The following is a 21,933-nucleotide window of genomic DNA, read 5'->3' as shown; positions in this document are numbered from 1 at the left end:
CTCGTATCCTTAAACTTAATGTTCAACAGTATATCTCTCCTCCCATCATTCCTACCCGAATCTCTGTTAGATATCCCACTCATTATCCAATCCGTGCTGTTACTGTTTCCAATTTAATTACAATTCCCCTTCAGCCTCCTATCACCAGCTCTGTTCCCATTCTATTTAATCCAACTACCTTTAGAAACAGAAAAGGATTAATAATTATTCACTTAAATATTAGAAGTTTACTTCAGAAATTAGATCATGTAAATATACTAGTCATGCAGACTGACCTGGATATACTGGTTTTAAGTGAAACTTGGCTTAAAAATAGCATCAGTGACTCAGATGTAGCTCTAATGGGTTACAACTTATACAGAGTGGATAGAACTGGTAGGGGAGGAGGGGTGAGTATATATGTTAAAACAGGTTTCTCTGTAACAGTCTTAAAAGCTGTCACAATTCCAAGAAATTTTGAATTCCTTGCACTGAAGGTTCAGCTGGGGCCTAACTCAGTAATTGTGGTTGGGGTCTATAGACCCCCATCTGCCGAGTTAGGCTCCATCGATGCAATAGCCGATCTACTGTCCCATTATTCCGATGCTGAATTGATTGTTATGGGTGATTTTAACTTGAACTGGCTGAAGGATACTTCCAATCATTTCAAGGAGGTTAGTGCTGGCCTTAACTTATTCCAACTAATAACAGAACCCACTAGGCCAAATCTGAAAGACAGCTCAAAATCTACCCTAATTTACCTTATTTTTTCTAATAGGGTTGATAATATCACTGCCTGTGGTGTCTTTGAGCTTGGAGTCAGTGATCATTGCCCTGTTGGCTGCATTAGAAGTACTCGGCTAATGAAAACAAAATCTCACAAGGTTATAAGGAGAAATCCAAGACATTTTAATTAGCAAGCCTTTTTATCTGACGTTTCCCATAGTAATATACAATACACATCTGAGATTACTGATGTCGACTTGGCTCTGGATTTCTTCACAAAGACTCTTCTTTCTGTCATTGACAGACATGCTCCACTGAAAAAACTTAGGATTAAAGATAGAGTCACCCCCTGGTTTTCACCTGAGCTAGCAGCTTTATTCAAAGAAAGGAATAGAGACTGGTCTCTTGCCAGACACTCCGGTGACCCTTCACATTGGGCAGCTTTCAGGCAAATCAGGAATAGATTCACATCTTCGGTAAGAGTAGCCAAATCCAAATATTACCTAGATCTAATTACCTGCTCCTATGCTAACCTGGCTAAATTCTGGAAGGCAGTGAACTCCATCAAAAACAGACCCACTACTTCCCTACCTTCACACATTGATTCTGGCTGACTGATCTTAATGAGGTTTGCCTAGCTTTCAACAAGCACTTTGCTGAGGCTGGGCATTTATTCGAAAAGGAATATACAGCACCCGCACTTATTAGTGATGATTGTGTATATACTATGAACCAGGCCTTTCAGTTTTCCTTTCAGCCCTTCTCTGCTAGTGTTGTTTTTGAGACCTTGCAAACCATTGATCCCAGGAGCGCTACTGGAGAGGATAAATTAGATCCTTTTTTTCTAAAAATGGCTGCTCCATTCATTGCAGAGCAGTTATCACACATATTCAATCTTTCTATTTCAACAGGCATATTCCCTAGCAGAGGTGGGTAGAGTAGCCAAAAACTGTACTCAAGTAAAATTATTGTTACTTTAAAAATAATAATGACTCAAGTAGTAGTAAAAGTAGTCATCCAAATAATTACTTGAGTAAGAGTAAGAAAGTATCTTGTGAAAAGACTACTCAAGTACTAAGTTACTTCATATAATCTGATTTAATGTTGAAATAAGCAGAGCAAGATGAACGTAAAAATCCAAATGTCCAAAATATAAAATTGTAAATGCTTGTCCAATAGAAATAAACAACATATAAAATAGCCATGTGCAAATTCAAATATGGCCTAAATCATATCCCTTTAAATAAAACAATACACAGGAGGTTCGTCAGAAGAGGAGGATTTTCGCTTTCTGTTATACTCTATTAAGTCTGTATACCTCATCAGTTTGTTGGGGTGAACCCTCCGTTGACAGAAAAAATATCAATGAGGCTACAGGGGATTTATCCATTAAAATAGACTCATCATCACAACAAAGAGGAGCCTGCTCAAATTCAAACAGAAACTTTATATGTGGAAAACATAATGCTTTGTCGCACCATTATTGTACCTTATGATGCACTTATCCACAATATTCCAAAGTCCCATGATGCCTTGCGCGGAATGTGCGCAGAACTTCCGGTTTAGCGTAAACAAACTTTATGTATGCTATGCAATGCTATGCAATGTTCCAGCGCTCACATCATGACTGTTGCGTGCTTCACAAAAACTATTACACTACTAACTAACGCTTACATTACAGTGTGAAATATCCACATTAATACCGGTAACCTATTTAAACACACTCAATTTCAAAAATAACGTATATAACCGAAGTATTTTGAACAGTAATAGCCTACTTACATAGCAATGATGAAATCTTATCTGTGTTCAGTAGATGGAGACAGAAACAGTAAATCAGCAGTTCAATCCGCTTCTGTTTTGCTCCAGAAAACGATGTCAGCTAGGTCTATCAGCAAACATGCGGCTTAGCTATGCCCAGAAGTTCTCAATAATAATAGTATTTCCCAAGAAATTACGAATAATAGTTGACCACGTTTCGTGAGTGAATGCATAAGTGAATGCGATGATAAGAAAAATTTCGGTTACGCTGACCTAAAAAACGCTATTCCAAAAGCAAAATTAGACGTTATACATCGTTAGAAAGCTTATACTCTCACCTACTGAATAAATGAATTGTAAATCACGCCAGACTGTACTAAAAAGGGCGACAACGCCGTAAACAAGGCGTGTGGTATTAAGCCGGGCACCCACCGCACGCGTATCGGCCGCGAGCGCACTACGCGCGTATTACGCGCGTAACTGAAGCGTAGTTGAAGTACTGTTATTACAACGGCAGCGGGCGACGTCGTCTCCACCAGATGCGAACGCGTCGCGTACCGGCTGCGAAGCTCGCGCGACACAAGCGAACTGAAGCGTAGTTTTTCGCTTCTGTTCTATTTTTTCGGCTTGTCGCGCGTCACGATGGCCTGTTTATACACAGAAATATGCTCTAACATGCTAGGTATACATGCTCTGATTTATATTTCATCCTTATATTACCTGGGGTGTGTCCCTAGTTACCTCCCATATATTTTATAAGCAGCTAAAAAAAATACAAGCCGTTTCGTTTTGTAAAAATAAATAAATAAATAAATAACTATTGAATGACGTAGAAGTGAATGCACCGAGCAGCCGTTTGTTAGCTCGAGTTTTGGAAGGTAGTTTTTAACCAACCATTGCTCAGCCTATTTGACTTCTCCGATGTCTTCGTTCGCCGTGCTTTCAAAAAGGGCTTGTTAATAAAAATCAGATAATCCACAGATCTTTAAAAAAATCAGATTATTTAGTGGTCTTGCCGATGAAAATGCACCTATTTTATAAATGAAGTTGTAAGCAAGCCTTTATTGCACTTTTACTTCAAAGCTTCCGGTGTTCATGGCGTTGTGTTCATATTCCTTCAAGATTAAACTGTTACTGTCTTTTTCATGATTAGCTGATTTTACTAAATCTGATCCTATAAATGTTTTGACGTGAAAGACAAGACAACACGGGAATTCCCAATGGTTGATTACGGATTATTTATTATTATTATGATCATTACATATTCTTCATGAAATTGGAACGCTTGTTAACCAAGCAAATAAATTAATACAGTTTGAGATTGATTGTTATGCAGGCTACGTTGCGATTTAAGTTTATGGTAATTCTTGAAAGCGTTTACTTTCTCACGTATTTACGAGTTAACGAAATATTACCAAATTAACAAACTGAAAAAGGTCTCTCACCAAAGTATTCACTTAACCCATAATCAACAGTCGTGAACAAACGTGAAATACACGATGTAATCCCACTGCAGACTGCGAGAGCTACTAGCTTTTACGCAAGCCTTTGCGCGACACAAACGGAACCAGTGGAGACACCCTACGCGTCGCGCCGTGCTGCTTCGCCCTGCTGTTTACGCGACGCTTACGCGACGCGTGCGGTGGGTGCCCGGCTTTAGGCACATCTATTTTGGAAGATACCCAGGCGTCACGAATGCACGTATATTTCCCAAACGGATTGTCTAAGACAATATATGACCACTCAGTCAAATAGTTAGCTATCCACAGCCAAAAACTAACCTACAACTTACCGCCACATATTTTCTCAAGTTCGAAGTTGAGTTCTTGTAGGCTGAAATGTCCACATTTCTAGGCAGACAAAGAAGGCAGCGCATAATGTAACTACTGTTTTTGGTAGTCTGTAAGTAAAACATAGTTTTATAGAACGTGAGGCCAGGGGTGTTCTGCCTCCTACGAATCACCCGCCGTTGTTTCAGCCATTGTTGTCACCCGCTCATCCTTCTGTGTGCTGTGACTGGCTACGTTTGATTGGTGAAACGGAGTCATTTGGGGCTGTGACAGAGCCAAAGCAAAGACCAGTCAGCCTCTTTGGCTGAAGTCTCTCTGAGAGAATGAAACAAACAGAACGTGCATTGAATAAAAAATGGGTAAAAAATAAAAGTGACGAGCGGAATGTAGCCGAATATAACGGAGTAAAAGTAACATTTTTTCTTCGCAAATATACTCGAGTAAAAGTGAAAAGTATGTTGCATTAAAACTACTCTTACAAGTACAATTTATTCAAAAAGACTGATTCTGCTCAGCTTGCCATTGAGAAACTGCAGCTTGCTTTTAATGCCCTTCAGGAGCCTCTTGTTAAGCTTAAGCTGGTTCTTAATGCAAGCAAAACAAAATTCATGTTGTTTACTAGGGCCAGAAGCACTGATTATGATAGTATATTTATATCCACTGCAAATAGTCCTAAAATTGAGAGAGTTTCTGAATATAAATATCTTGGCATCTGGCTTGACGAGAAATTCTCATTTAAATTCCATATAGATGATCTTGGCAGCAAACTGAGACAAAAAATTGGCTTCCTTTATAGAAACAGATCTTGCTTCCCTATGATCAGTAGAAAAAGAATTGTTGAAGCAGTTTTCCTTTCAGTGTTAGACTATGGTGACATTATTTATAGAATTGCTGCTCCTTCTTCTCTTAAGCGCTTGGACACAGTCTATCACTCTGCCCTCAGATTTATCACTGGCGATAGTTATGGTACCCACCACTGTGTCCTCTATGCCAAGGTGGGTCTGTTTTCTCTGGCAGTGAGGCGTGATAAACACTGGTTTTTGTTTATCTTTAAGGCCATTGTCGGAATGCTTCCACCTTATATTACAAGGTTGTTAGAGTGGTGCTCTGGACCCTATCAAACCCGATCAAATGGCTTGCTTATGCTTAAGGTCCCTCGGGCTCGATCAGAAATTGGGAAGTCAGCATTCCATTTTAGTGCCCCATCCTCCTGGAATGAGCTCCAACAATTGCTGAAAATCAGCTCTCTACCAACTTATGGGCAGTTTAGATCGCTTGTTTTGAACATTCTTGTCTCTGAGTGTATCTGTTTTTGATCTTATCTGTGCTGATTTTATTTATTTTATTATTTTATTTATATTTTTTTTAAATTATATTTTACTGTATTTTATTCTAGTTATTTTATTATTTACTATGTTAGTTACTGTTGCTATATTCTATGATCTTTTATTACACTTATTGTGTTTTAATTGTGTTTGTAATCTCGCTACATTGAAAATGTGGGCCTGGCCCTCAATTGTACCTCCAAGAATTTAAATAAAGGTTCTGACTGACTGACTAATGCTTTCTCCCAGTCTTCTTCCCAATTTGGATCTCTTTGGGAGCACACAGATGAGCATGTGCAATCCTCCAAAGCATGTGATGACTGCCACTGCTTCTTAAGCCTGATTTATACTTGTGTGTTGAATCTACGTAGAGACTACGCCGTAGCCTACGGAAGTGGCCTACGCCGTTGTGAGCATTTATACTTGCACGCTGGTCTGTCTGTGTCACTCTGCAATACACTGCCAAAATGCTAGTTGGAAATCCGTAGGAGGAAATGCGATGCTACCAAGCGGACCAATCACAGTTGTTGCGGTCTGCACAACGTGTAGTTACATTTCTGGGAAGGTGCACGTCAGGCTACGGCGTAGGGAACGCGGCTACGCCGTTCCTACGCCATACCTATGGCGTAGATTCAATGCAGAAGTATAAATCAGGCTTTATACTGTAGTGCACAAGTCAGGCACACAGACATGAGTCAGAGGAAGATCAGTGATTCTGCTAAGTGATTGTAATGCAATGTATAAGACACTTTACATGTGTGGCTCAACAGGTGAAATTGCTGATACCAAACCATGAACCCCATCCCCACACTAGAGCAGTTCCTAAACAGATACCAAACCGTGTGGCCCAAAACACTAGAACAGTGCCTTAACACAGTGGTTCTCAACCTCGCTCCTGGGGGCCCACTGTGTATGCTGGTTTTCGTTCCAACCACAATTGCAATCCCGGAATTTGAACAAGCTGTTATTTTTCCTTAATTAGGTGCTTCTCATGTCAGAGGGATTATTTGCCCACTTAAGCCACCTTGTGTCAGAAATAGCTATGCATGCCATAAAGAATAAAAGTCCCATATTCACATTGTGCTATATTGTAGACGATTACGTAAAGAGGTTAAAAACCTTTTAACAAATCAAAATAAAGACTGAGGCAAATCAACAGGTTCCTAATTGGGGAAAGTGTGGACACCTGGCCACTAAATGTAATCATTTGAGGGTAAATTAAGAGGGTAAATAATTCCTCTTAACATGAAAAACACCTAATTAAGAAAAATGAACAGCTTGTTAAAATTCTGAGATTGAAATTGTGGTTGGAACGAAAACCAGCATACACAGTGGGTACCCAGGACTGAGGTTGAGAACCACTGCCTTAACAGAATGAGCCACTGAACTGCCCCAAAAGATCCCATGATAAGGATGTAAAAGCTGTTTGCAAAAAAACAATGTGTGTCAGGAACACATCAGATTTTGTCAAGAATATCTACAAATTAACAAATTAATGAAAAAACCTGAGTAAATGAGAGTAGAAACATAATGAATGCAAATGCTTCCATACAGGTGTACTGCATGGTACAATTAAACAATTAACATCCCATCATACTCCGTGGCATGTATAAAAATGCTGAGCAAGCCCAGCTGACCTCAATTTTAGATCAAGATGGCAAGAGGAAAAGATCAAAGTGACTTTGAAAGAGGGTTCATCATTGGAGCATGAATGGCTGAAACTTCAGTCACAAAGACTGCTCAACTGGCTAGTGTTTCGATAGGAACAGTGACTAAAGTGAGATCTACATTTAGATCTATGGGAAAGACATCAGTAAATAGGGTTGGGAATTGTTGCCCAAAGTGTATATTCAATGACCGTGATACTCGTGCATTAGTGCGACATGTAAGGAAAAACAGAAGAGCAACTCTACTACATAGAGAGGGATATTATAGATAGGTTGCAGTGCATAAACCCCTCATTACAAAGACAAATGCATATTTCAGAGTTCAGTGGTACATAAACCATAGGCACTGGTCTCTAGAGATCTGGGAAAAAATTGATATAGTCAGATGAGTCATCCTTCACCATATTCTTGACTAGTGGGCGAGTGCACATGTGGCGTACACCAAGAGAACAGTACTGACCTGTGTTATATGACCCCTGTCGTAAGATTTGTTTACATTTGTCTCTGTTGCTTGTGTTTCATCTTTCTGGTTTGTCATCAGATTGGCCGTTTCCGTCGCTGGTTACCCATATTGAAAAAGTCGCCGTTTTCCACTTACCAGGGAGGCTAGATCTTTGAACTCATGATTGGTGTGTTGCTTCGTTTGACTTTGCGCATTTTGATTCCTGTCTAGCCCTTCTGATTTGTTTGCTGATTAGATTCATGTATAACCACTGACTTGTTCCCTTCGACTCCAATTCTTTCCTTAGCTTGTTTGACCTGTGATTTTGTGGGTCTGACCGTTTGCTCTCGTATTTGATTCCAATTCTCGCCTAGTTCCTTTGCTTTGTTTGCTGATTGGATTTCAAGTTTGATCATTGTTTCGCTTGATTTCAACCTTGACTTTCGGTTGCCCTCTGCTTACCATACAGTGCTCCGGTTAGTTAGTGTGTTCCCAGTTGGACTGCAAATCCTTCCATCCAAACAACTTTGTTATTTTGCTTTGTTATTTTTCCTTTAGAATTTTTGAAAGTACTCTGGGTTGAGCTTTAACTCTCCATTGGGGATACACTATTCAGACTTTTTGTTTCAGACTGTTGACTATCTGTCTGAAGCTCAGCGCTGAAAGCCGCCCTGCGATCAGTACCCTTCGAAGACTAGCCAGTTGTCAGTTATATTTGGATTGGCAGATAAGGACCAGAGTTACTGGTCAGTTTGCAGTACATTTCCCTTACCCATTCCCAACGCATTTCCTTTATCATTTATCCTGTTACAGTCTGACCCTAGAACAGATCGTAACACTTGAATGCTTGACCCCTACAGTGAGGAGATCCAGTGGCAGTCATGCTGTGGGGAGCATTTTGCAGGTATTGTTTGGGTCCACTCATCCCCTTAGAGGGAAGGGTCACTGCAAATAAATACAAAGTTATTCTGAGTGATCACCTTTATCCTATGATGAAGCATTTCTATCCTGATGGGAGTGGTCTCTTCCAGGATGTCCTCATCCACAGGGCACGAGGGGAGATCAGTGCCAGTTCCAGAAATGTCCAGTATGAGGGGATGCCCCACAGCCATAAGCCTCATAGTCCTGCTTCTAACGTGTAGCCTGCTGTTTGCTATGCTTGCTGTGAAGGCTCAAAATATAAACAAAGCAAACAAAATACAACTTGATTGCTTTGTCCTTTGATAATGTTAATATTAATGTTAATAATATTGATGTATAAAACAAAGTTATCATGAGAATAGAAGTGTTTTAAAGCACTGTAAACATATCTAAAGCGTTCATTCTGGCCATTGAAATTCTCCTCTGTGTAGTCCAATTTAAATTTTTAAAATATTTGCTGGCACATAACAGGTTTTGCCATTAAATATACTTATTTTCAGCATGTGAGTTTTGAATACAAATTTTAAATGGATAAAAAAAGTGAATGTATTTGCTGTTCAGCAAAATGGGAAATTTGTCCGAGGGTCTGAATGCTTTTGCAACTAAGTGTATGTAACTGACAGTATGTATATACAGTCACCTCCAAAATACTGATACCATTGATAAAGATGAGCATAACTCAGGAAATGAGCTATATTTTTTGCTCAAAATTTGGTTAAATACGTCTAAACTTTTTTAATCAGTAACAATTTATTTCACAAAAAGATAGGTGTCAAATGTATTGCAGAAAGGAAGTGTTGGTGACAATCAAGCCAGGTATGATCCTTAATTACCAATTTTTAACAGTTTTACACTGTGATACTTACTGTGATAGTGCAGGCTTTATCTTTTGGTCTATAGGCCTGGTGCATACAGTTTATTTGTACAGGAATAAATCCTTGGCCAGTCATTGACTCATGACAGTCCTTGACTATGGACAGATAATTTATGTGCATCCAACTTCCAGAATATTAAAATCACTGGATGTGGTGTGCCACTGTGCAATCCATTTTATAACTGGTGATGGGTTTCTGTCCTATCACTTTCATTTGTACTGGCTGTCTATGTCGACTAGAAGGGCCCAACATTGGTTTCTCATTACAGGATATATAACACTGTAACTTCCATTTTATTTAGCATTTCTTCTGCACCTCAAGTTTCATATGTTTAACCTGAAATAGGTCAATCAGCTTTGAGTTTCTGTGGCCCACGTTCTTGAAATGACCTTTAAATGCATTCAAATTAGGTTCCCGTGTCTTCCTTGGTCAGTTCAAGATGTTAATAAGGGACATGTATTGAGAGGTAGAAAGTCAAGGGGTCATAAAAGAAAAGGTCTGCCATGTCTTTCTTCAACCTATGAAGAATTTAGCTATTTAGAAAATCCAGGTGATTAGAACAAAATACTGTGGAAGGTCTTTATTTTCTGAACCTGGATTTTCCACTTCTGTCTGAATGCTGAAGACTGGACATCTTCATATTTTAAATGCTTTTTTTATTTGTGTAATGTATTTCAGTTAGCAGTTGTAACTTGTAACTCACATAAATTTTAAAACATTTTACAATCAGGGCTTCTCTGTAAAAAAAAAAAAAGAAAAGAAAAAAAGTCTGGTCTCAGTAGGAATATCCAGCATAAATAAAGGTTAATAAATAAATAAATAAATAAAAATCTGCCTCAATCTATCTGCCTTCTTTCCTTGCGGTTTTAAATTGGTACTTTTCATTCTATTTTCTTGTTGTAGTTTGAACAAGAAATATGAAAGAAAAGAGCTGAATTGCACTTTGCTTTGAGCTGAATGAACAACATCCACGTCTCCTGTGTACCTACGTACAATTTCCAATTTAGTCATTTGGCAAGCACTTTTGGCCAAAGCCAAAAAAATAAAGTTCATTTTACATGATAAATAAAGGCACACGAACAAGAGACAGGGGAAATTAGCATCATTGATACTGTCAAGATGCAAGCCACAAGACCTGTGAGTTCAAAGGGTGAGTTAAGCTTTAAAATACAATATTTTATTTGTTTGGGGGGTTAGGCTACACATTAAGTCCTGTCTGTGCAATATACTGTAGACCTGCATCAACAGTTAAAGCTTCTCACTTATCCAACATGTAAAATCTATTTTTATTTAATTTGTTAATTGTTATCAAAGATCTCAAATATAAATTAAATAATCAAATTTGTTGATAGACATTTTAAAATGAAATGAGATTAAAATCAAACAGTTTACTAAGTTACCAGAAGCGTTCAACAATGTTACAGACATAGACAAGTTAGTCACAAAAGAAATTAAGAAAAGAAGATACCAAAACCACAGCTTGTCTCAAGTAATCCCAAGAATGCATCAAAATCAAAGTTAAAAAACCAGCGGAAAGCAGAATATTCCACAAAGACTTGGGCTTACTTCAGCAGTAAGACCTAGAAAGCAAGACCCCACCCAAGACCGAACACCAAAAATTGACAGGTACAGATACAAGATTAAGAAGCCCGTCACCAAATGCCAGCTACCAAAGTAATGACAAACCCACATTTTAAGAGGTTGGAAAAGGGGGAGGGACACCCCCTCTTCCCCTGGCTCATGCAGACTTAATGAAAAATCAGGAGAGGATGCTTGCGCTGATTGGATGAAGCCAAGTTATGGTGTGGAAGGAGGGTGGGACAAGGACTAGCTTATCCAAAATCAGAGAAATTTACTTATTAAAGTGGCCTTGTGTTGTTGCAAGCAGAGTTAAGCACATCATTTTAATTATCAAAAGATTCATGGATCTAACTTCTCTCTTACCTCCAAAAATGTCAATTCCAAACTGGTAGGTCTCAACAAATATCTACATAGACAAAAAGACTTTCAATTGTTGAGTTCGAAGAATCCATGCTCCTTATGGTATTCTGTGGCCACACTGGCCCTGACTCCATGAATAGCTTTGTATTCTGTATCTCTTCAGAGGTAGTTAGATTCTCCAGGAAAGGAGACACAATGACACATTAGATTTGTATCCATAGATAAAGGCCTCGGCATGGCTTCTAGTTGCATAAGGACATTCATTTTTATGCCTGAGGAGGGGAGTGAGATAGAAACAGGCAGCATTCCTATGATCAATTGCATTTCGTTGCTCTGTACTTGTGACATGTGCAATGACAATAAAGTTGAATCTAAAAATCTAAATCAAGAGCTGGCCACTGAATAACAATACAATATTGCATGGACTATGAGCAAGCTTGCCATATCAAACTATGTTGTCGCTATCTGGAATTCCATATTTTGAAAACTAGATATCAGACAAAACCTTTGTTTTGTTTGCTGTGGTCCTTCACATCCCCCAGCCTCTGTTTTTATTAGAGTCATATAGAATAACTACACAACATGGATACATCAGTATGGTGATGCAGTTTATGTTCATTGTTATATAACCTACAGTCTCTTCCATTAGTAAGAAGTGTTAGATTAGCAAAAGACTCCAGAAGCGTTGTCCTGCTTCACGACTATGCAGACTATTAATGCAAATAGCCTGTGGCCAGTTTATTAGGTACCCTGTTTGTTAACGTGAATAGCCTGCTCCTCCAAACAGCAAATGTTGTGGCTACAACTTAAGTTATAAAGCATGCACACATGATGAAGAGCTTTTGTTGTTGTTTGACCAAGCATTAGAATAGGCAATACATGTGACCTAAGCGACTTTGAGTGTGGTATTATTGTTGGTGCCAAATGTGGCGACTCATTATACCATGTGATGCCAGGAAGGGAATTGTGGGCACCACCACCAGGGGGACAGCACTGGCCCTACAGACAGGTATGTCCACAGCTGCAGTTCATTGTAATCACATCAACACATCACATGTACAGTGTGATGAGTTGGTGCCAGTTTGTTTGGTTTTTGTTAATCCTTTGGTTTCGCGCTGTTTGATTGTCAGATTGGCCTTTTCTTGATTTATTTCTGTTGCACTGGAGTTTTGTTCCAATAAAAGGCAGTTAGCCAAACCATTCAGTTGTTTTTCCTGTCTGTTCACTATGTGAGCAGTGGCCACCCCCAGCCTGCCTCAAAGTCATCTCAGAAACAACTGCCCTGTTATATATATATATAAATGGTAGTGAACAAAATGTGCAGCGTCTAACGATTTTGCGTCCAAATTTGTGTTATAAGGGCACACTCACTGACTGCATAGTTAACGATGTAGGGTTGCCGTTAGGTAATAGTACGGCAGTGGAATATATAGTATACCTTTTCCCAAATGTATTTCAAGTAAACGGGCGGCGCGGATAGATTTGTGTATTGTTATTTTCTGAGAGGTCAGCAGTGCTGAGCACATATTCTTGCGGTTTGTGCACTGGGTGGCTACTACCACTTTGAATTCCTACAGCCCCATTTTGAGTATTATCTGTTGAGAACACATTCTTCTGAAATGGCCACGTCATGTTCAATTGATCTCAGTAAGTAGAAATGTGTATTGTGTATATCCCTATTGATATTGTTTGTGACCTGCAAGATTTAATTAACCAGTTATATTATATATTATATTATGTTCACAATCGAACAAACGATAGGCTGCATTTCAAAACGATTAGCTGATTTCTTTCCGAATATTTAGAATAGGAAACTAAATAGGTGACTTACTTGAACGTTCATTATTTTAACTTTATATGACGTTATTATTTGTAGTATTAACATCATTATTAACTTTAGGTATGTTTTGTCCTCGTCTTTTAGTAGGCCGATGCATTTATTATTTGAAAATGTGGTTTAACATTCGGTATAGAGGAAGAACATTTTATTTTTGTTCATTGGTTCTCAGGAGTGCGGAGATAGTTGGGAAGTGCTGAATTCATATTTTTGCTAAATCACTTGTGGGAAAAGGTGAATCTTTTCCGTAAACCTTTACAAATACAAAATTGAGCAAGTTTACCCAACTGGGATTGTTGTTTTTCATTGTGTTTTTGGATAAATCATTCTTAGACACATCCACTGATTTAGATTACTGCTTCGTGGAAACTGGTTTTAGGATATTAAACTGACCCTTTGCAAATCCCCTTTCTTTTCGCTTATCTGAAAAGTGCATGTACCTGGACGATTAGTTTTTAATCTACAAGCTAGGTAATAAAAATGAGTTCATTAAGGAAAAGAGAGCAAAATAAAACAGACCATAACCTGGGTTTATGGTTTCATCAGTCCTGCTAAATCATGGATTTTCTTATCTAACCAGCTGTGAAAATATCGAGTAGCAATTATCTTGCAGTTCTTATGTATTACAATATTTAAAATAATAATAATAATAATAATAATATTTTTTGCATTCATTTCTGAAGGGTGGGACACAGTAAATGTGTTTATTTATAAAGTGGTTGTGGAAACCACTGCCCTAATTTACAACAATTTCCAGAGCACACGTTGAGGCCTGGAAAGTTATGGAATACATTTGCAGTGAAGGAAGCATTTATGCACTGAGATATGCGTGTATGTGCTGTGTATTTCTTGCAGACAAAAATTTACATTTTAAACACCCTGTTGAACACCTAATCGTGATTAATTTGGTCTCTAAATTGTTTAGTCGTGTTTTAGGTGGTAAACCACATATGCCTATATACCACTAGCACAATAAAATGAGAATAATGATCATCATCAAGTAGATCTGAGTCCAGGTGCATATTCTCAGTTGTTCTTGTTAAGTGACAGGCGATCCCGTGTAACATATTAGAGTAGTTCATGGACCCACTTTAATTTGGTTGTCAGTGATTCGGGGGGTTGGTCCCAGGCGCAAGTAAAAAAAACACAGGAGACTCCAAAAGGAAAATTCAAACAAAGACGTTACTTAATGAAAAAACAGGGAACAAACAAAAGGGGCAAAACCACAAACACAAAAAGATACTTAAAGACTGAAAAGAATAGAACATGGGCAGAGCAGAGCACAGGCAGGACAGAATACGGGCAGGCGGAACACACACAAGCAGGAACGCAGGCAGAAACACAAACAGAAACACAAATGAAACGCAAGGACCCAGCACCCGAGTCAGGAAACAAAGAACTTAAATAGACAGGGATAACAAGACACAAGTGAACTCAAAGAGAACAATCAAACCAGAAAAGGAGGGGATAACAAGACACAGGTGGGAAAAATGATAGAATAATTAAAACCGATAATACAATTAACGCAGGGAGGGAGAACGAACTGAAACACAAGACTGAAGTGCCGCCATCTGGCGGCCACAAGGGGGAAAACAGAAACAGAAAATACAGAACCATGACATTGGTAAGCAGATTAAACTGGATCCTGGTGTTTTGAAAGAAAAATCATTTTATACTTGCACTTTTACCTGATGTGTGTATTCCATAGATATGTTTTTGGCTGTGGCAAAGGGTGTGGAGGCATAAGTATAAAAGAGACTTGCACCATCAGAAAATCAACAGAAATGTCCACAGTGTATGTACTTGCTGATTTGACAGCCATCTAACGACATCATTGACAAAATGATCAGCAAGCTCATAGAATTTGAGCTCCCTAGGTTGCAACTTGTGTACCCTTCTGTCCTGCTCTGTTTTCTGTTATTTCATTGAGATGCACCTTCAGTGTTTCTAAGGTTTATAAGGCATTTTGATACGTTTAGCTGTACGTAGGACTCCTCTTTGCTGTTTTGCTTAGCTAGATCACTGACCTTACGTGAGAATTGGAAGCAGTAGAACAGGAAGGAACACTTGACAGTGGAGAATAGCAGCACACGCATATGTCCCAGCAATCTTTGCATATGAGAAAATAACGGTAGTACGAGATAAATGAGGACAAATGATGAAATTGACTAGTTGAAACAATGTTTTTAGCAGAATGAGCATGTAGGTGAAGTCTGACATGATCACAAACTATAGTGCAAAGAAAATAAAGTGACCATGAGCGAGATGAGTTTCCTTATTGAACGGTACATAAAACAGACAGTATTATAAGTTACTAGTTTAATTAGTTGTTGAAGCAATGCGTGAAATTGCACAGGGAAACTGTTGTATAAATGTATTTTTCTCAAATTCAGTACTAGTAGTTATAATTATGAATGAGTCTTGTTTTTAAATGTAATGTTTTAATTACATTTAATTAAACAAACTGACTAGCTGGAGCGACTGGCAATTTTCTTGGATAAAAAGATATGTTGAATAATTTTGAGAGTTATCAGATTAAAAAGCATTAAGTGATGCAGGACACTTGCCAAGCCGTAATTTGTGAGGCTAATTCATGAAGTGTGTATTTTTATCAGTTGATTTTTGAGAGACAATACCTTTTTGTACTGTTATATTGAACAGATTATTTCAAGAAGAAGCCTCTTCTCGTGCAACACATATTTTCCACAAAAGGTTTTAAGCCAGCCAATAGTACTGTTACTTTATTACAAATAAAACATGATCACTGTCTGATTATTATGCATACACTATATAATCCTATAGATTTCTTGTAAAAAGCCAAATAGACACTATTCATCATGCATAGAGTTTAGGTGGCTTATTTCATTACAATATTGAACATGTGGGAGTGTGCTGTACTCTTTCTGTAGAAATAAACCTACCAAGTGTATCTCACTGTGACTGTCTGGTCCTTGGATTAGGGAAATAATTATTTGCCTGACTGTCATAATGCATTGTTCATGTATCATGGTCCTTTGAAATGCTGTAATCTGCCTGTGTAAATAATAATTTTTATAGTGAAATTCACATATTTGCATCAGCTGATGCCCAATATTTGCCCAGTTAAATATATATGATTTATGATATATATGATTAACTGGTAAAATGTATACAGAGTTCTAACAATTTATACAATATACCAAAAGTTAAATGCTTTGACCTTGTTGTAAAAACTGTGTCCAACTTTGCAGTGTCTGAGCTGAGGATTGTGCTGCTGGGGAGGTCTGGAGAACTGAAGAGTAAAGTGGGAAATATCATCCTGGGGAAAGAGGAGCCCTCCTTATTTTCAGTAACACAGCAGTGTGAGAAAGTCAAGGAACTGGTGGATGGGAGATACGTGACTGTGATCAGCACTCCTGACTTACTGCATCCCCAAATCTCTCAAAATGAATTAGATAAGCAAATAGGGCAGTGTGTCTGTCTGTCTGACCCTGGGCCCCATGTGCTTCTGGTGGTGCTGCGTCCTGGGGAATTTACAAAGGATGATAGAGGCAGAATGAAGAGGATTCTGACCACTTTGGGTGATCAGGCCTTTAACCACACAATGGTACTGATCACCCATGAAAACGAAAAAACAGATTATTGTATTGATGAACAAAATGATCCCACTGAAGATTCTATTATTAAAGAATGCAGATATTGCATGTTCAGCAACATATACAACACTGACCGCACCCAGATGACTGAATTTATGGGAAAAATGTACATGGTAGTGAACAAGAATGAAGGACGTTACCTCACCTGTGAGATATATAAGGAGGTAGAAGAAGGTACTACGTCAACTCCAGAGGACTCGCTGACAGTACATGAGCAAGATACAGAGAGAGAAAATAAATCACAGGCCTTGTCTGTAGAAGACCGGGCAGCACAGGAAGAAGAAATTTATATTTCCAGTGAGTATATGTCATTTACAAAATTATATATAACTGAATAAACATTTTTTTAAATTTCATATTATGTCTTGATGCATTTCAGGATGTGTGATACTCTATAAAATCATGTTTTGCTTGGTTGATTGTCTAACAAGTGGCCTCTATTTCCAGCTGATTTTTTCCCATTAATTTCAAACGTGGTTGTATTTTCTTCCACATACTGTGTGTATTCCAAATCTCCTCCTGTTGTAGTCATTTGTGACCTGTAGTGCATCAGACGTGGACATGCTTTGGCTGCAGTGAGGCATGTGTGTGGTGCATTAGTGAGTCAGAAACCTAATCTGAGGATTCTAGAGTGGGGAGAAAAAAAACGTGGGAGATGGTTGGGAGGGCTCCGAACAATGCAAAATAAACCAATATCTCACATATTGTACAAACTCTGATGCATTTTTTCTTTAACAGATATACCCCAGCGGAGGAGAATGAGTATTTCTCAACCCCCAACGAGTGAGTAAAGTTTGCAGAGCTACATGGCATACACACGGGTCTGTGCAGAGAACAGTCAGACTTCTTTCATAGTATCATAAATTGAAGTGACAATGACAAATTGCTTTGGATGATTTATTGAGCAAAACTGTCTACAGCTGGCAAAGGTCGCATTATATGGATACCAGTTACTGAAACAGCATTCAAGTTATTAATGGAACCATTATTCTATGAAATGAGGAAGACCCATTTCAACAGCTGTCACTCTAGGTGGAATTCAGTAAAGTATGGCCACTGATGCTGATAATGGGGCATGTTTTATATATATATATTAATTAAGATTAATGAAACCTGAAAGAAAATCTGGCCTTTTATTGGCTACAGCAAATGTATGCACATCACTCAGAACTGATTGACAAAACATTGAGAATGTTCACGGATTATTTAAAAACTGACAACTCAAGGGTAAAAACAAAGACAATTTCATAATTATTTGTAGTGAGATCTTCGGCTACTTAAAAAAAAAAATTATTGGCATTTACCAAAGTGGCTAAAACGGCTAACAACAGAAGGGAACTCACCAGTGGAATTAGACCTGTGTATTGATGAAAACTGAGGATGTACTGATATGGATTCAGGGGAAGTGACTCACAAATTGACTATAATAAAATAAGATAATGATCACAAGATAACAGACTCTTCCTCTTTATTCCAGTGGCTGAGGGTGACAGACTGAACTTGGTGTTGTTTGGGAGCAGCGGAACTGGGAAGACTTCTGCAGGAAACGCCATCCTGGGACAGAGGGAGTCCAGTGTGGATTCCAGCCCCTCTTCAGTGTGTGAGAGGAGAGAGGGAGAAGTGTGCGGTCGCCTGGTTACTGTGGTGGAAATGCCAGCTCTGTGTGAATCACAGCTCTCTGCATCCACTGTGTCTCGCCTCTTTACCTCTCTCTGTGGCCCTGGAGTTCATGCCTTCCTCCTGGTCACACCAGGTGGTCCTCTCACTGATGAAGACAAGGTGGAAATAACAAAGATTCAGGAGATATTTGGATCAAAAGTCACTGATTACATGGTGGTCCTTTTTACCCAATTAAGTCCAGCTGCTCAGCCTGTTCTTGACTTTCTACAGCAGAATAAAGATACTCAGAAGCTTCTAAAGATGTGTGGCAACAGGTTCTGTGTTTTCAACAACGGAGACATTGTGAATGACCCAATAGTTCCAGAGCTTCTGAATGAGATAGAGGAGATTAATAGAGCATCAGAAAGCTGCTTTTCCCTGGATATGTATTGGGAGGCACAGCTGGAGAAGAAGGACAGGAAAATCAGAGAATTAGAAGAAACTATTAAGGACAAATCACTGGGTAAATTTGGAGGGGTTCCTTATTTGTTTGGTCATATTAACGTAGTACTAATTATGCAACACTGACACAAAATGCAAATTCAACCAGTGGACAGAATTGGTATGGCATGAAAAAAATGCAGCTGATAACTAGTTTCCATGTAAATTCATATGATTCATGAATGACACTTTTCAATTTGCTTTCACTTATCTTATGGAAGTATGTATTTCCATATTTTACTGAGATTTGTCCTGTTAAAGCATAGCTTTATACTGTACCCAGCAAATAAGAACCTAAGAATGTAAGAACTCTTGAAAACAGGCCAGTCAGGCAGTTCAGTCCTTCTAACTTGTCATTAATCTACTGGCTTCTATCCATAGCAGTGAATTCTAACCATGCCAGTGAATTCTAACGTGCAAGTGAATTCCAGCTATGCCAGTGAATTCTACCCATGCCAGCGAATTCCTGTCCTGACTCTGACATGCAGCCTGGCAGGAAATCACAGTTTGTTTTAGCATCACCCAGGGAGTGAAAGACACATTCAACAGTGTTATTGCAGTCTTTATGAGTAAGAGCACCTCTGCTGCCTGATTGAGGTTCTGCAGTCTGTCTGGGTCAGTAGTGTGCAATATGCACTCATCTGATACTGTGATTGTGCACCTCAACTGCTGGAGTGAGTTCCACTAAACATCAAGCATTCTTTGATGGAAATTATTCACTTATTGTTAAGTGTAAGATGTGAGGGTCACCGAAACGACTTGATGTCACCAACAAACCAATTTAGCAACACTCGTCTTAGTAGGTGGTTTCCACCTGCATTTTGTCATGTTTGTTAAATGCACTGCTTACACACTCATAATGAACTTAGTATTTATTTATATGCATCCTTAATGCAGAAATTCTTGAACCTGGTAACTATATATTATGAAATTGTCTGTATAATTGTCATAGGATAGTGCAGGATTTATTTGTGATGCTCTTAACTGTCTGAAATTTCTCTGAGTTATACTGTGTTTCTTCATTTTGCAGATGCTGAGAATAAAGATCAGATCTCTGACCGTGTAAGGATAGTGCTCGTGGGGAAGACAGGAAGTGGGAAAAGTGCCACAGGAAACACCATACTGCAGAGGAAGGAATTCAAGTCTGAGCCCAGTTCATCATCAGTGACGACCCGCTGTAAGAAAAGCGTAGGAAAAGTAGCAGGCAGGCATGTTGCTGTAGTTGATACACCAGGTCTCTTTGACACAGAAGCTACTAATGAGGAGGTCCAGCAGGAAATAGCCAAATGCATCTCCTTTTTGGCCCCAGGACCTCATGTGTTTCTCCTAGTTCTACAGGTTGAAAGAATCACAAAGGAGGAGAAGGACAGATTGCAGCTCATTAAGAGTACCTTTGGTAAAATGGCTGAAATATTCACCATAGTCATATTCACAAGAGGGGATGATCTTACTGAATCAATTGAAAAATACATTCAAAAAGGTGGCTCTACAATACAAAATCTTATTCAAGACTGTGGAAACAGGTTTCATGTCTTCAATAATAAAGAAGAGAACAATCACAATCAAGTGTCTGAACTGCTGGATAAGATAGACGTGATGGTGAAGAAGAATGGAGGTGGCTACTACACCAATGAGATGTTCCAGGAGGCAGAACTAACCATTAAGAAAGAGTGTGAAAGAATACTGAGAGAGAAGGAGGAAGATATGCAAAGAGAGAAAGAGGTGCTGAAGGCAAAACATGAAGAGGAGGTGAAAAAAATGCAGAACAGGATGGAAAAGAAGAGACTTCAAGAAGAGAATGAAAGAAAACATTGGGAAAAAGAGCTGAAAGACAAAGAAGAACATTTAAGGAAAGAGCATGAAGAGTGGAAAAAAAGAGAGCAGGAGGAAAAAGAAAGAAGAGATGAGGAAGAGAAAAAGAAAAAGAAAAAACAAGAATTAGAGTGGAAGGGGGAAATGGATAAGATAGAGAAAGAGAGAACTAGAATGGAAGAGGAGTGGAAACGTAGGGAAGATGAGGAAAAAAAGAGAGTAGAAAGAGAGGAGAATCAGAGACAAGAGATGGTAAAAAAACAAAGCAGAGAAAGGAAAGAATTTGAGGAAAAGCAAGTAGAAGAAAAGAAACAGAGAGATAGAGAGCAGAAGGAGAGGAAAAACCGTGAGAAGAGAGAAAGAAGGGAGTGGGAACAGAAAATGAAAGAGGCAGAAAAAGAGAAAAAAGAGATACAAGAAGACATGAAGAAAAGAGCTGAGGAATGGGAACAGGAAAGAAAAACAGAACAGATAAAGAAAGAGGAAGAAGAGAAGAAAAGGAAACAGAAAGAAGAGCAAGAGAAAAGAGAGTGGGATGAGAAACAAAAGAAAATGAGGGATGAGTTTGAGAAAGAAAGGGAACAAGAAAGACAAAGGAGAGAAAAGGAAAGGAGAGATAAAGAGGAAATGATGGAGAGGGATTTTGAAGAAAAGAAAAGGCAGTTAAAAAAACAAGAAGAGGAATGGGACAAGGAAAGAAAACAGGAGAGAGAGAGAAGAGATAAAGAGGATGAACTGAGAAGAGAGGAGGTGAATCAAAGGCTGGCAAAGCAGCAGAAGGAATTTCTGAAGAAACGAGAAGAAGAATACCAGAAGAGAAATAAGGAAGATGAGGCCAGGAGGCAAAGAGAAGAACAGGAACATAAAAAAATGGAAGAGGACTATGAAAGAACATTTAATGAAATGAAGGGGAAATATGAAGAAGATGCAAGAAAACAAGCAGAAGAATTTAATGAATTTAAAAAGCAGCTTTCAAAATCAAATACAGAGCTTGAAATGAGACTAATCATAGAAAAGGAACAACTTGAAAAGAAACTAAAAACCCTAAGAGAGCTACATGAGAAGCTAACCGAACCAAAAGATGACCATCAGCGCCAGTGTGCCGACACAGCTGATAACAAG

The 21,933-nt window shown here is 38.7% G+C and overlaps 1 protein-coding gene across 1 annotated transcript in view; it reads left to right on the top strand.

Annotated features, from left to right (window-relative positions):
• The window catches only part of LOC135244080 (uncharacterized), a 126,982-nt gene that overhangs the window by 6,912 nt on the left and 98,137 nt on the right, over nt 1-21,933 (top strand). Inside the window, exon 2 of the mRNA XM_064316278.1 lies at nt 18,377-19,021. Coding sequence (XP_064172348.1) covers nt 18,377-19,021 — 645 coding nt within the window. The remainder of the gene's footprint in view (nt 1-18,376; nt 19,022-21,933) is intronic.

The sequence above is a fragment of the Anguilla rostrata genome, chromosome 17 (genome assembly GCF_018555375.3).
Source record: "Anguilla rostrata isolate EN2019 chromosome 17, ASM1855537v3, whole genome shotgun sequence".
NCBI classification, from domain to species: domain Eukaryota; kingdom Metazoa; phylum Chordata; class Actinopteri; order Anguilliformes; family Anguillidae; genus Anguilla; species Anguilla rostrata.
Note: the sequence above shows the minus strand (reverse complement) of the source record. Positions and strands in the feature narration are given on the sequence as shown.